The 15,853-nt window shown below is 38.4% G+C and overlaps 1 protein-coding gene across 2 annotated transcripts in view; it reads left to right on the plus strand.

Moving 5' to 3' along the window:
- Positions 1-15,853, plus strand: part of NOTCH2 (notch receptor 2) — a 163,964-nt gene that overhangs the window by 118,418 nt on the left and 29,693 nt on the right. For both annotated transcript variants that reach the window (XM_049618358.1, XM_049618357.1), the window contains exons 13-17: positions 2,229-2,421; positions 4,018-4,163; positions 5,918-6,031; positions 8,440-8,559; positions 8,943-9,095. In XM_049618358.1, the coding sequence (XP_049474315.1) occupies positions 2,229-2,421; positions 4,018-4,163; positions 5,918-6,031; positions 8,440-8,559; positions 8,943-9,095 (726 nt within the window). The remainder of the gene's footprint in view (positions 1-2,228; positions 2,422-4,017; positions 4,164-5,917; positions 6,032-8,439; positions 8,560-8,942; positions 9,096-15,853) is intronic.

A 15,853-nucleotide genomic window follows, 5' to 3' on the forward strand; every position in this document is an offset into this window, starting at 1 on the left:
TGAGTCATACAGCTAGGATTGTGAGTTCCCAGAAGGCAGGAACCTCCCTAATCATCTTTTTAGCCGGTGTCTAAACACAGTGTCTAGCACGGAAGAAACACTCAATAAATGCTTCAGAATGAATGACTAGAACTCAAACATGGGACTTCTGACAGCCAACTCCAGACTCTCCAGTCTGGACTATAGCATGCTTTCATTTATTAAACACTAATTTGTTGAGTACCTACAAGGTGAGAAACATTGATTAACTTCTCATTCAGTAGTTTCTGAGTCCAATAAGGTCCATAGCCTTGTGCTGGGCATTTCTGATGCTGGGTGGAAACTCCCTAGGGGTAGGACCTTGCTAGTGAAGCAGCGGTCAGTCCACATGGTAGACTGCAAAAGGAGGCACTTAACCCTCCTCATTAAAGATGGCTGGAACATTGATTCTGGGAAGGGTTTTTAAAGCAAATGAGGAAAACGTGAGAAGAGTGGCTTCTGAGAAAATGCTTCCTAAAAAGGATAGAAAAAGAAGGCTTTTTCCTCTTATTTTCCACTGAAGAGCAGGCTAAGGATAGCTGTGTAAAGAGTTCTGGCTCATATCTTGGTGCCAGTGGCAAATGTCTAAAAAAAATTCTGAGGTTGAGGCTAAGAAAATAGTACTTTAAAATAAGTTATTAATAAAACACTTAAGAGGAAAACAGCAACCACTACCAGATTATGGGACTTTACCACAAGAACCACCAATAATGGTTTAGAGAGCAACAGAGAGTGAAAAAAATGTTAATACCCATACTTTAAAGGGGTGTGGATCTATTTCATTTGGAATTTCCTGTTCTAAATGCAGGGTTGCTCTTTCTTAAATAAAAGTGCATGTTTTTATCTGAATCAGAAAATTGTATTCTTTGAAACTTATAAATTCCTTCACAGCAGTTGCTTGTTGCCACTCATTTACAGAATTATGGGTTATTTCAAAATTTTATATCATTTTAGAATATATAGTTAAATCTCAATTATTCAAAATTTAACAAAGCTAAACTCTTATAAGTGGCACGCTTTCTTCAGCTTAAAGCATCAAATGTCAAGGTTATAGCAGACATCTTTTCAAAGCGCAGTCTTGGGTAGGTTTTAGAGGAAGAATATATTCACTTAATTTCATATATTCTGAGCATTTACATTATTACATGATGATAAAGTAATAATTGTCTATGTCATAGTTTTTCAAAATAGAATATTTGAACCATCTGCATTATTTAAAATTGGTTTTCTGGACTCCATGCATCATAATCTGTGGTGAGAGGGCCTAAGAATCTCCTTTTAAAACAAGTATTTTAGGGGCACCTGGGTAGCTAAGTCCGTTAAGCATCCAACTTCAGCGCAGGTCATGATCTCACAGTTCGTGAGTTCAAGCCCTGCATCAGGCTCTCAGCTGTCAGCGCAGAGCCTGCCAAGTATCCTCTGTCTCCCTCTCTCTCTCTGCCCCTCCCCTGCTCACATACGCTCTCTCCCTCTCTCTCTCTCTCAGAAATAAACAAACATCAAAGAAGAATATAAAATAAAAATAATAAAACAAGTATTTTAAATGATTCTTTTTGCACATTAAGGTTGAGAACCACTGGTCTAGATTAAGAGACTCTGAATTGTTCTCTCAATTATCAGAAGACAATAAAATTATGCTTAGAATACTCTTGTTTCTGAGGTGGGAAATGGATTAATACAACTCTGAGAATGAAAGCAAAATGGCTTTTTATCTACTATAACATTAAATTAAGTTGGTAGCTTATTCACTAAGTATTCCAGGTGATTGAGCTATCCCATATGTGGAAATGTAAGAGGTTGACTAACTGAAAAAATTAATGCGCAGTGAACCAGTGATAAAAGCTTCTTCGAGAGTACTCAGAACAGCAGCAAGAGGAACAGCCAACTTTGGTAACATTTGATGTTCTCTTTTTGAATCCTTGTGGAGTTTCCATTTCTAAGATGGAGTAAAGAAGAAATACATATCAAAACAGTGCAGTGCTGTTCCAGCATTTCGTTAACTTGGCTGCATTATCAAGACTGTGCTGTTTACTACTTCCTCACATGGTGCTAAGTGCTCTTGGGTGTCTTATTACTTAAATCCTGACATTTGGTGCCCAAGGCATCTTACAGCCTGTGCAGAGGAAGTTGTCAACACAACATCTCCCATAGTTCTGGGTCTATTCCCTAAACATTTTGGATTTGACAAATACTGTTTCCGTCCTCTTCAGGGCAGAGATGTAACATCGACATTGATGAGTGTGTCTCCAATCCCTGTCGCAAGGGTGCGACGTGCATCAACGACGTGAATGGTTTCCGCTGTCTATGCCCCGAGGGGCCCCATCACCCCAGCTGCTACTCGCAGGTGAACGAGTGCCTGAGCAGTCCCTGCATCCACGGGAACTGTACCGGAGGCCTCAGTGGGTAGGTGGCTGCCATGTATGAACAGTTCCTTATTGACTTGTGTCAAGCTGGTTGGGTTTCGGAATGGGCCATGCCCTGTGGAAGTCTGTCAGGGACCTGAGCTGAGACTGAGTCGCAGATTTTGGTAGTCTCCTTGAGTCTTCCAAACCACCACTTGTGCTCTGCCTTCCATTGCTGAATAGGTAGAAAATAGGGTGGGGCGGGGAGGTAGTCAGTTCATGGGAGAAGTCCAGCGTTATTTTGTGAGCCTTTGGCAATTGTGCTTTTAGTAGTTATTATAAGATTGAGTTCTGAGGGAGGTTCTATTTGATTTTTCCCCTGCTTAAAAAAAAGCTCCTTTCTGTTCTATCATGGTACCAACGTGTGCCACTGAAGTGGGGCTGGTCTCACCTGACTTTAGACGTGACCCTGATAAGACATCCATGGTTTGCAAGCCTCTGAGATTGTGTGATGTGTTGGTAGGTACTTTTCTAGAAACTCAGAGTGTGATGTTAGGTCACAAGAGATAGATCTATACTCTTGTATGCTGGCCGGAAGATAGGGCTCTGGGCATTGCCATTTGCCATACTTAACAACAGGTGAAAGAACAAAGAGTGTATTTAGAGGTAAAGGAAAATCAAATTATTTCCAGATGAATTACCTCGGTATTCCTGTTTCAGACTATGGTAGCCTGCAAAGCATCCCAACCCATGTACCTTTTTCCTAAAGATCTCCAGACAAGAGAGGCTTTTATTTCCTGGTAACATAGTATAAGTGTTAATAATGTTCAGATTGTGAACAATGTACATATATTTTGCATACCTTCATTTTTGTTCCTTTTCCTGCTCAGTTTACCCTAGGTGCTTTCTGGGGCAGGGTTTCTGGAGAGAACAGCAAAGCATGTCTTGGAAGTCAGACATCCCAGGAGCTCTCAGAGAGGCTTAGAGTCTCTGATACTAACCTACTTCTTGGGTGTCTGTTTTGCATTAGAAACAGATGATCCTAAGGTTTGCTTTATTTTAGTTTTATATATAATAAAAGTGCAGATTTATCCATGTTAATGTGCCTTTCAAATTTTTTTTTTTTTAACGTTTATTTATTTTTGGGACAGAGAGAGACAGAGCATGAACGGGGGAGGGGCAGAGAGAGAGGGAGACACAGAATTGGAAGCAGGCTCCAGGCTCTGAGCCATCAGCCCAGAGCCCGACGCGGGGCTCGAACTCACGGACCGCGAGATCGTGACCTGAGCTGAAGTCGGACGCTTAACCGACTGAGCCACCCAGGTGCCCCTTGTTAATGTGCCTTTCAGATTGACCCAATGTATTGTACCAAACACTGTTTACACATGAAAACTCACTATAATTAATTAATTTCTCCAGCATCTTTGTGAGCTGGGAAGCACCAGAAAAATCTGTTTACTGAGTAGTCCAGGTGGGACCACATAATTCATACTGTGTCCATGGCAATCCAAGTATAGGTTCAAAGAAGAGTAGAAATGAGATTAGCTTACCCATGAGCTCCTCTGTCCCTCATTTCTTCACCAAGTCTTGGATTTCATCTAAGACTCAATTGTACATTCGTCCTCCACAGTCAAGAATATTATCTGTCTCCTTTCAGATACAAGTGTCTCTGTGATGCAGGCTGGGTTGGCATCAACTGCGAAGTGGACAAAAATGAATGTCTTTCTAACCCATGCCAGAATGGAGGAACTTGTGACAATCTGGTGAACGGATACAGGTGTACTTGCAAGAAGGGCTTTAAAGGTGAAAGCCGTAGTGCATATTTCTATCTCCCTTCATACAGTTTTCTTATTGCATATTCTTTGACTTACCTCTTCCTTTCCCTTTCTCTATTCCTATTCGCTCATATAGCAAACATAACTTGAGAAGTTAATATTTATAAGGCACTTGGGGAGTAAAAACATAAAGATACATAGATTCTACTAGCAGAGAGGTGAACTACAGGACTATTTAAGCTGAGCAGCTAGGACTCCACTTATACAACTTTGGAAAGATGTTCTAATTGTAAGCTTCATGGTGCTGGTTTGATTCTGTTGGAATTCACAAGAGATCTGGGGAGTAGCATGAGAATATTGCCTTACTATAATTATGATAGCAATAATGCCATGGAAGAATCCATGCATTCCAAACTCTTCCAACAAATTATCTTACACATTGAGATAAAATATATAGCCAACTAGGGCCTTCTGGAAACATGTATTATAATGGGTGTTGTATAAAATCATTTTCTGAGTTGTTATTGTTGTATTTCCACCATAAATTTTCACTTAAAAACTCATGAGAGTGAAATCTGTGGGTAAATCATTTATCTTGTACTCCTCTATCCACTTAGTCATTGATTTCCCCACTCAAAAATTGTGCCAGGCTACCAAGATACATCAGTATGTTTCAGAGTCAATTTACTTATTTGAAAGCTTTCTGAGAGTATATATATTTTAGTCATTAATTTTCTTATATATTACATTTGCAAAGAAATTTAAAAGCACTTTTACTTCTTTGTTTCCTTGAGACTTGCTGATCAATGAACTAAATAAAACTCAAAATGTAAAATCCCAAATTGTACGGCTGGTGAGTAGAAGAGTACAGTGTGAGCCCAGACCTCTGTGCTCCCAGACCACCGTTTTTTTACAGTGCTGTAGTTGCTCTATCTTGAGGCTCTGTGTCAGGCTCTATTGAAGATGCAAAGGTGTGTAATATTTGGGTACTGGTCTATCCCATTAATGCTTCCTTACTTTTGTCTTTTTCACAGTGGGAGTAGATTCCATGTCTTGGATCAGGGGAAAACAGTTTTATGGCTTCAGAAAGTACTACCACATCAATGGTAGAGACTGTGCATATGAAAGAGTGGGCATAAATCAGAGGCTTTGATTATGCATTAAAAAAATATTGTCCCTTGATAAATTATACCCCCTTTTTAGGCCCTGACAGCCACTTTGTATAGAAACAGCTGATAGATCAGCAGATTTTTAACCTCAATGAGCTTCTTAGTCCATTGTTGAGAAATTACTTATATTTGGAGGTATATTCAATCTTTCAGCTATTAAAATATACTTACTCCATTCATCCTTTTAACTGTCTTTTACTGACAGACTATATGTCAGGGACTTGTCACTGAAATGAACGAAGAGGTATTCCAGGAGCCTAAAGAAATTCAATTTCTAAGGTAGTTAATATTTGCCATGAAGAGGATTGCTTAGTAATTGTTAAAAAAATTTTTTTTAATGTGTATTTATTTTTGACAGAGAGAGAGACAGAACATGAGTGGGGAGGGGCAGAGAGAGAAGGAGACACAGAATCTGAAGCAGGCTTCAGGCTCTGAGCTGTCAGCACAGAGCCCAACATGGGGCTCGAACCCACGAACCACGAGATCATGCCCTGAGCCGAAGTCGGACACTCAACCGACTAAGCCACCCAGGCACCCCGCTTAGTAATTTAAATAATGAGGAGGCTAACAGAAAGTTTCACTGTTTTGGGGTTTTCTCCCTTTCTGTCTATAGGCTATAACTGTCAGGTGAATATTGATGAATGTGCTTCAAATCCCTGCCTGAACCAAGGAACCTGCTTTGATGACATAAGTGGCTACACTTGCCACTGTGTGCTGCCATACACAGGTGAGTTCTGCAAGTGAAGGGACCAGAGGGGACCTGTGTTCTTGCCTTGTCACTCTAAACCTCTGAGTCTCAGAGACAAGAGTCTGTGGCCCAGTGATGCTTCTCTGAGGAATCACTCCCTGGTCACCATCCTGCTCTCACTGACTAGATCTTGAGCTCTGAGAAAACACTGTGGCTTCCCTAGATGCAACTGGTAGGGAAACTCACATGCCTTCTTTGTACTTGAGGGTTTAAATGTTTTTTGTTTTGTTTTTTTTTAATTCTGTCTGACTGCTGGTTTCATTCATTATTTGACTGGACCCAGTGTTGTCATGGCCTGTGCTCTTAGTCATAGTTCAATAATAACAACAACCACCACTTATTGATAACTTACTATATGCCAGACACTTTGCATATTTTGGATTTCTTAATCCAGTGCTCAAAATAATTCTGTAAAGTAGAAGTTCCTATGACCATTTTATGCTGAGGCAAAGAAAAGTTACTTGCTGAAGGTCACAGAGGTAAGTGGTAGATCTAGGATTTGCCTCTAAGCCTCTCTCAGTCCAAAGTGTGTCTTCTTAACTGCCCTTCTTCTCCTTACATTCAGTACCACTACCTCTCATTCAGAGAGGTATTGCCCCTTGGATGACGATGACACACACAGAAGACAAGGGTGTGACTTCATTTCGTATCAGGTGTTCTTTGTTTCAGGTGGTATTTTAGGAGTGTGCTTGGACGTTTCTTCTTTGTGTTCTCCTGCCTCATTACTGCCGTCTTGTGATTGGTTGTATTTGTGTGGCTTATTTACCTCCTTATCATCCATTTTCTTCATCTGTGGAGAACAAAACAGAAACATGGATGGTGGCTTTGCATGTTTCTCTAGTATGCAGCATGCAGGCAGGAGCATGGCTGAATTCGTACTCCCGTGATGGGCTGGTTGTAGTAGCTGTTACCAGTGACTGCGGCTGTTTAGAGTGACAGAGTGGCCAAAACCAGAACTCTGTTACCTGAAAGACTTGATGTGATGTTGTTACCTTGGCCCCTCTTGGGAAGAAATGTTCATGTAGGCAAATAGCGTTTAGTCAGCCTCATAGATAAAAAATCAAAGTTATTGGAGATCCTTAGCTATTCTCAGACAAAGGAAGTCTAAATGATGCAATTCATAATGACAGTGCTGATCACATTTGCTAATAGTAAGAGCATCTCCCAGCCATAAAGACTGAGACTTGATGGCTGCAGAGAGATATAAGCAGGTCATATCATTATGCTCAGTCATATCATAGTCTTACCTGAGTATAATTTAGGTGTTCAGCTCATCTTGAAAATACTTATTTTATCTTCTTGCTATCCAGATCCCTTAAGAATATTTGGCTGTATGCTGGCTGTTGGTTTTTCTTCAGATTAAGATCCCGATAAAAGAATTTACTATTATATTATATTAGACTGAAAGCCTATGCATATTAAAATTTTAGTGCTGAGTGTGGCTAAAGGTTCTATCATTGAGCTTTGCCACTATGAAGGGAACTAAGCAACATTGCCTTCCCTAGTGAGCCACTCTTCTGACCCAGATACCTTAAAAATGGGTTGGGTATGTTGGTGAACATCTGTGGTAATTTTTTTTTCTTCCTGAATATGAAATTTTAGGATAGAATTTTAAATTGAGTTAGCTGTAACTTGACTTTAAAAACACCCTCATCTTCTTTTAATAAAAGCATTCCTTTCCTTGTTTGCCTGTGCTGGAAGCTTATATTCCATATGCTAAGGCAGGAAATATTGATGTGCAAATTTCAATGTCATGTTGTTGATGTTGGTATGAGGAGGTATGTTACTAGCTGATCAGAATAACTTCACTGTTTCCTACCTCCCATGGCCTTCTGATCAACTCCATTGCCTCTGGAACAGGCCAGCAGAGGTGGTGAGGAGTAGAAGGCTGTATTGTTGCCTCTTCCTGGCCCACATGAAGGAGGATCTGTGTGGCTGAGCCTCTGAGCCACACAGACTCTTAGCTGTGGAGATGCAGAAAGTATTGCACCAGATGGACACAGGTGTCCAAACCCATGTAACCACACATGATAATATGGATGAGAGCAGCCCAGCAGTTGTTGAGTGCTCACTCTATATGCTAGGCTCTGTGCTAGTGAAGACTTCATGAACATTTTGTTTTTCATTTAATCCTCCAAAAGCCTCTGTGAGTTACATACCATCCTATTTCTCATTTTACTTATGTGTAAGGCTCAGAGCAGAGTAATAACTTGCCTGTTGTTAATATACCAAGTTAGAGCTAAGACTCAGAAGACCCTAAGTCTGTCAGATTCCAAAGCTCTTAACTGCTACCTTAGTCTTGAGTTCAGAGAGCATCCTTTGGTTTAGAATTTGCAAAATTTCAGTTTCCTTGGCTATTTCTCTAAATTCTGTCATTTGCTTTACAGGCAAGAATTGTCAGACTGTGTTGGCTCCCTGTTCCCCAAACCCATGTGAGAATGCTGCTGTTTGCAAAGAGGCACCAAATTTTGAGAGCTACACCTGCCTGTGTGCCCCTGGCTGGCAAGGTAACAACATGGGAGTTAGAGAAACCAGAAGCTTTAAACAAAGTGGTCAGATCATCAGATTAACATGGAAGGCCCAGGTCTTCTGAGGCCTGCTTGTTGTCATGAGCACTGGCTTTGTACAGGAATGACCCAGAAAGCCTTTTCATTTTCATGTCTTTGGGGCCCTCTAGTGGCTGGAAGCCTCCAGCCTGAGTCTGAAACCATGATGTTCTCACAGTCCCTGGGCCCTTTGTGCCAAGGGCACAAAGCCTTATGGGACTTCCCAAAGTGGGAGACAAACCAGAATATCCCCATCTATCCCAGCTGAAGCTTGGATCTCCCCATGCATTTCTGTGGGACTCACTTTCCAAAGACAGGACCATTCATCGCCCCTGTGTTTCTAGGTCAGCGGTGTACAGTTGACATTGATGAGTGTGTCTCCAAGCCTTGCATGAACCACGGTCTCTGCCATAACACCCAGGGCAGCTACATGTGTGAGTGTCCTCCAGGCTTCAGCGGTATGGACTGTGAGGAGGACATCGATGACTGCCTTGCCAGTGAGTATGCCGGCCAGCTCCTAAGCCCCCTGAGGCACTTAGGGAGCAGAATAGAGCCCAGTCGAGGCAGCTGCCTCTCAGTGCTGAGACTGGCCATCCCAATAGCTTATCACATGTTTTTAATATTAGTATTTTTTATTTTTTTAAATGTTTATTTATTCCGGGGTGGGGGGGGGAGCTGCACACATGTGCACATACGTGGGGGAGGGGCAGCAAAAGAGGGAGACAGAAAGACTCCCAAGCAGGCTCTGTGCTGTCAGCGCAGAGCTGGATGCGGGGCTCAGTTCTGTGAACTGTGAGATCATGACCTGAGCTGAAATCAAGAGTTGGACACTTCACTGACTGAGCCACCCAGGCGCCCCAATATTAGCATTTTTTAAATCTTCTTTGCAAAGCCAGTGGCTTTAGGAGTTGAGGCAGTAGAATCTCTTTAAGAGGTTCCTAACTGATTTTTGTATACTGACAAATTGGGGACAATGGTATGATAGCTTTTTTTTTTTTTTAAAGCAGATCCACTGAGGTATAATTAGTATATAGAAGTATACTACCAATGTTTTAAATGCACAGTGTTGACATTTAAACCATAAGTAAACATAATGAACATATCCATCCCCCTAAAAATATTTTATTTTGTAATTTCCTTCTTCCCCCTTCCCTGTCCCAGGCAACAAGGGATCTACCTCTGTCATGACAGACTTACTTGCATTTTTAATAATTTTATATAAATGGAATCATCTAATGCAAACTCTTTTTGGGGGAGAGGGAGTATGACTTATCATTTAGCATATTATTTGAGACTCATCTATGTTATGTGTATTAGTAATTCATTCTGTTTTATTGCTAGGTCATATTCCATTATTTGGATATACTTGAATTCACTAGTAGGACATTCAGCTTGTTTTTAAGTTTTGAGATACTATAAATAAAGTTATACTCTCTTGAGTAAATATCTAGGAGTGGAATAGCTGAATTATGTAGTAGGTATATGTTTCACTTTTCACCAAATTGTCAAAATGTTCTCCATGGTGGTTCACCATTTTCATTCCCACAAGCACTGTTTGAGAGTTCCAGTTGAACCACATCCTCAAGAACACTTGGGTGTGATTGCTCTGAATTTTAGCCTTTGTAGTGGCTGTATATGGTATTTCACAGTGGTTTCAACTTGAATTTCCCTACCTATTAAAAATTTTGAGCATCTTTTCATGTGCTTCTTGGTCAGCCATATATATTACTTGGTATAGTATCTATTCAAAACTTCTGCCCACATGAAAAATTGTATTATTTGTCTTATTATTGAATTGAAAGAGTTCTTTATATTCTAAATACAAATTCTTTGTCAGATATTTGCCTTACAACTATCTTCTCCCAATTGTACCTTCTGTTTTTTCTTTTGAAGAGGAAGTTTAATTTTGATGAATTTCAGTATATCCATAATCTTCATTCAGAGTTCATCTTATCTTATTTAACAAACCTTTACCTAACCCAAGGTCACTGAGGTTTATCTTCTTTGATTTCTTCTAAATGTTTTATACTTTAAGGGGCACCTGGGGGGCTCAATGGGTTAAGTGTCTGACTCTTGATTTTGGCTTAGGTCATGATTTACTGGTTTGTGGGATCGAGGTCTGCATCAGGCTCCTTGCTGATAGCATGGAGCCTGCTTTGGATTCTCTCTCTTACTCTCTGTCTGTCCCCCCCCCCCCCGCCCCTCCCCCCACCCTCCCAGCTGGCTTACTCTCTGTCTGTCTCTCTCAAAATAAATAAATAAATAAACTTTAAAAAATAAACAATAAAAGTTGTATACTTTTAGCACTGACCTTTAGGTCCACAATCTATTTAGAGTTAATTTTACATGTAGTGTGAGTTTTAAAGATTTTTCTTTTTAGACTTTAAAGAGTAATTTTGTGTTGTAATCTTGCTAACCTCACTTATTAATTCTAGATTAGCTTCTAAGTTTAGTTTAGATTTCTGGAATTAAAAAAAATTTTTTTTTAAGTTTATTTTTATTTCTTTTTAGAGAGAGATAGAGAGCAAGCAGGGGAGGGGCAGAGAGAGAGAGAGAGAGAGAGAGAGAGAGAGAGAGGGAGAGGGAGAGAGGGAGACAGAATCCAAGCAGACTTCGCATTGTCAGCACAGACCCCGATGTGGGGCTCAAACTCACAAACGATGAGATCATGACCTGAGCGGAGGTCAAGCATCTGATGCTTTACCAACTGAGCACCCAGGCACCCCAGGAATTTTTTTTTTAACAAATAATCGTGTAATCTCTAAATAAGTATAGCCATTCTACATTTTAATTCTTTTTAAATCTATATACATTTTCTTTTTCGTACATTGTTGCACTGGCTAAGACTTTTAGTAAATGCAAAATAGAAGTAGTAAGAGAAGCAAATCTTTCTTTGTTCTTGATTCTGGTGGGGGAAGCATGTATGTAGTTTCTTGCCACTAAGTATGATGTTACTTTGTTGCCACTAAGTATGATTTTGGGGTTTTTTTGTTGTTCTTCTATCAAGTTGAGGAATTTACCATATACTCCTAGTTTGCTGAAAGTTTTTTCTTTTTATGATGAATGAATGTTGATTTTTTTCAAATGATTTTTCTGTATCTGTTGAGGTGATAATATATTTTTTAATATATAAGTGAATTATGTTAATTAATTTTCAAATGTTAAACCTTAAATTCCTGGGGTAAATTCTGCTTGGTCATGATATATTCTCTCTCTCATATGTTATTGGATATGATTTCCTAAAGTTTTGTTACAAATTTTTGTGGGTATATACATTCATTAGGGATATTGTTCCCCAATTTCTTGTACTGTATTTGTATGGTTTTGATACAAAGGCAATGCCAGCCTCAGAACCACTTGGGAATTGATTCCTTTCTATTTACTGAAAGAGTTTGTATACAATTGGTATTACATCTACTAAACATCTAGGTCTGGAACTTTCTTTCTGGGAAAGTTTTAATTGTAAATTTAATTTCTTTAATAGATATAGTTATTCAGGGTATCTATTTCTTTTTTATTGAGCATTGGTAATTTGTATCTTTCAAAGAATGAGTTTTACTCTAAGTTGTCAGAATTATTGGCATTCATAATATTCCCTTATTGTGCTTTTAATGTCTGTAAGACCTGTGATGATTTCCCTTCACTGATTTCAGATATTGGTAATTTACATCTTCTCTCTTTTCTTTGTGATTGCTACTGGTAGAAGGTTACAGATTTTAGTAACCTTTTCAGTTTCATGATTTTTCTCAATTATTTTACTATTTTCAATTTCATTGATTTCTGCTCTTTATTCTTTCTATTTTGGATCTAGTTTGCCCTTCTTTTCCTAGTTTAAGATGGAAGCTTAGACCATAGACATAGTAGGCATTTAGTGCTTTTTTTTTTTCTCAAAACACTGCTTTAGCTGTATTTCACAAATTTTGATATATCATGGTTTTTTTTTCCCCCAACTCAGAAAATACTTTTCTAATTTCCATTTTGATTTGTTTTTTGACTCATAGATTATTTACAAGTGTGTTCTTTAATTCCAAATATCTTTTTTAATTAAGTTTCTAATTTTAATTCCAGTGTAGTTAACATGAAGCATTCTATTAGTTTCAGGTGTACAATATAGTGATTGAACACTTCCATACATTACTCAGTGCTCAGCATGATAAGTGTACTGTTTAATCCCCATCACCTATTTTACCCATCCTCCCACCCACCTCCCCTCTGGTAACCATCAGTTTGTTCTCTATAGTTAAGAGTCTGGTTCTTGGTTTCTCTCTCTCTTTTCCCTTTGTGCATTTGTTTTCTTAAATTCCACATATGAGTGAAATCATATGGTATTTATCTTTCTCGGACTGACTTATTTTGCTTACTTAGCATTATACTCTAACTCCATCTATGTTGTTGCTAATTCCAAATATCTTTTGTTGCTGATTCCTTCCAGATAGTTTTTGTTATTGACATCTAGTTTAATTCCATTGTGATCAGAGAACATACTTTTTTCATCTATTGATTGGATTATTTAAAATGCATTAAAGCATGTCTTATGGCCTAGTCTTATGGTCTGTTTTGGTAAGTGTTCTGTATGCACTTGAAAAGAATGTTTATTGGGGCGCCTGAGTGGCTCAGTTGGTTAAGGGTCGGACTTCAACTCAGATCATGATCTCACAGTTCGCGAGTTCAAGCCCCGCATCGGGCTCTGTGCTGCCAGCATGGAGCCTGGAGCCTGCTTCAGTATCTGTGTCTCCCCCTCTCTCTGCCCCTCCCCTGCTCATGCTCTGTCTCTCTGTCTCTCAATAATAAATAAATGTTAAAAATTAAAAAAAAAAAAAAGAATGTTTATTTTATGTTTTTTTTTTTTTTTTTTTTTGGTGGAGTGTTCTATAAATGCTATTAATTCAAATTGGTTAATAGTATTTTTAGGTCTTCCCTGATTTTCTGTCTGCTTATTCTATAAATTATTAACAGAGTGATATTGAAATCTGCCACAATTATTTGTCTATTTCTCCTTGTAATTCTATCAGTTTTTGCTTAATGTATTTTGAAGCCCTGATATTAAGTATATAAACATTTAAGATTATTATGTCCTCTTGAAGAATTAGTCCTTTGTCATGAAATGACCTTGTTTAACCCTTGTAACTGATATTTCGTACTCTGAAATCTCCTTTGCCAGATATTAATATACCTACTTAACTTTTCTTTTGTTTATTGTTAGAGTATGCATTTTTTCCATCCTTTTAGTTTTGGCCTATGTGTGTCTTTAAAGTATGGGTTTTTTTTGGAGAGCATGTATTGAGTCTTGCTTTTTCTCTTCTCTCTGATACCCTCTGTCTTCTAAGTGAGGTGTTCATGCCATTTAAATTTAATGGTTGATGGCGATATGGCTGAGTTAAATATTTGCCATCTTACATTTTACTTTATCTTTTTCCTTCTTTTTTGCCTTCTTCCTCCCCCCCCTTTTTTTTTGGCCTTCTTTTGGAATAATTGAGCATTTTTATAATTACATTTTATTTCTTCACTGGCATATCTTTTTTTGGGGGGGGGGTGGTTTTGAGTTTGCAGTATGCAACTCTAACTCATTAAAATTTACCTCAACTATACTACTTTGTATAGCACATAAAAGCCTTACAACAGTATACTTAAATTTACACTACTGCCCTCTGTTCTATTGTTGTCATATAACATATATATCATGAACCCCCCAAAATATTATCTTTGCTTCAAATGGTCAACTAATTTTTCAAGAAATTTAAAAAATAAATTAACAGCCCTTATACTTACAACATATTTACAGCTTCTGGTGTTTTTCATTCTTATGCATAGACATGCATTTCCACCAAGTGTCATTTTCCTTCTGCCTGAAGAAATTCCTTCAATATTTCTGGTAGTGCTTATCTCCTGGTGATTAATTCTTTCTGCTTTTGTGTTTTTGAAAAGGTTTTTATTTTGCCATAGTTTTCAAAGATATTTTCATAGGGAGTAGAGTCCAAGTTGACTTTTCCCTCCAGCACTTTCCAGTCATCCTTTCATTGTTTTCTGCCATGCATTGTTTCTGAGGAGAAATCTGCAATACTTTTTACATTTGTTTTTCTATATGTTATTTTCTCTCCCATGGCTATTTTTAAGATATTTTCTTTCCACTGAGTTTTAGCAATTTGATTATGATGCCCTTCATTAGTCTTCATGTTTCTTTTGTTTGGGGTTCATCGACCTTTTTGGATAGATGGATCCAAATTCAGAAAATATTGAACTACTATTTTTTCAAGACCTTTTTGCTTCCCCTTTACAACTTTTATATCATACATCTTTTAGGTTGCTTGAAATTGTCTCCCTACTCACCAACATGCTATTTTACTTATTTTTTAGAGTTTTTTTCCTCAGTGTTTCATTTTAGATAATTTTATTATTTGAAGATATCATGATCTATCTTCAGGTCGCATAAACATTTCCTCTTTAGTGTTTTGTTTGCTGTTAATCCCATCCAATATATATTTTTCTCTTCGTTGTATTTTTATCTCTAGAAGTTTGATTTGAGTCTTTCTCATAACTTTTTTCTCCTTGTCATGTTCATGCTTTCTTCTTCTTGAACATACAGAGTATATTTATCATAGTTGTTTTATTGTCCCCACACTTATTCTACCATATGGGAAATTCCTGGGTATGTTTCTGTTGTTGATTTTTATCCTCATCGTGAATTATGTTTCTTCTTTGCCTGCCTGGTAATTTTTTATTGGATACTAGACTTTAAAATAATCTTTAGAATATATTGAAGCTTTGTTTAAGGATCATTTGGAAACAGTTTGATCATTTTGGGTCTTTTCTTCAGGATTTGTTAGGTCCAGAACAGCCTTTAGTTTAGGGCTAAAATAACTTGCTAATGAAACGGTACTCTCTGAGGATCCTACTTAGTGCTTAGTTAGGAGGTCTTTTCATTTTGCCTGTCATGGACATGAGCTATTCTCAGCCTAGTATAAACTCTTGGGATTGTTCTGCTTACTTTTTTCTGGCTCTTTCCTCAGCTCTAATAGTTTCATCCTATGCATGTGATATACTCAGTTACTTATCAGTACTCACTGCTTAATCCGCGCTCAGTTATCTGTGTGGTGATTAAATCATTAAGCTTCAAACAAGGTTATCACAGTGAGTTAAGAATAATGGCACCTGGGGCGCCTGGGTGGCTCAGTTGGTTGAGCGTCTGACTTCGGCTCAGGTCATGATCTCACAGTTCGTGAGTTCCAGCCCCACATCGGGCTCTGTGCTGACAGCT

This window comes from Panthera uncia (assembly GCF_023721935.1).
Source record: "Panthera uncia isolate 11264 chromosome C1 unlocalized genomic scaffold, Puncia_PCG_1.0 HiC_scaffold_4, whole genome shotgun sequence".
Lineage (NCBI taxonomy): Eukaryota > Metazoa > Chordata > Mammalia > Carnivora > Felidae > Panthera > Panthera uncia.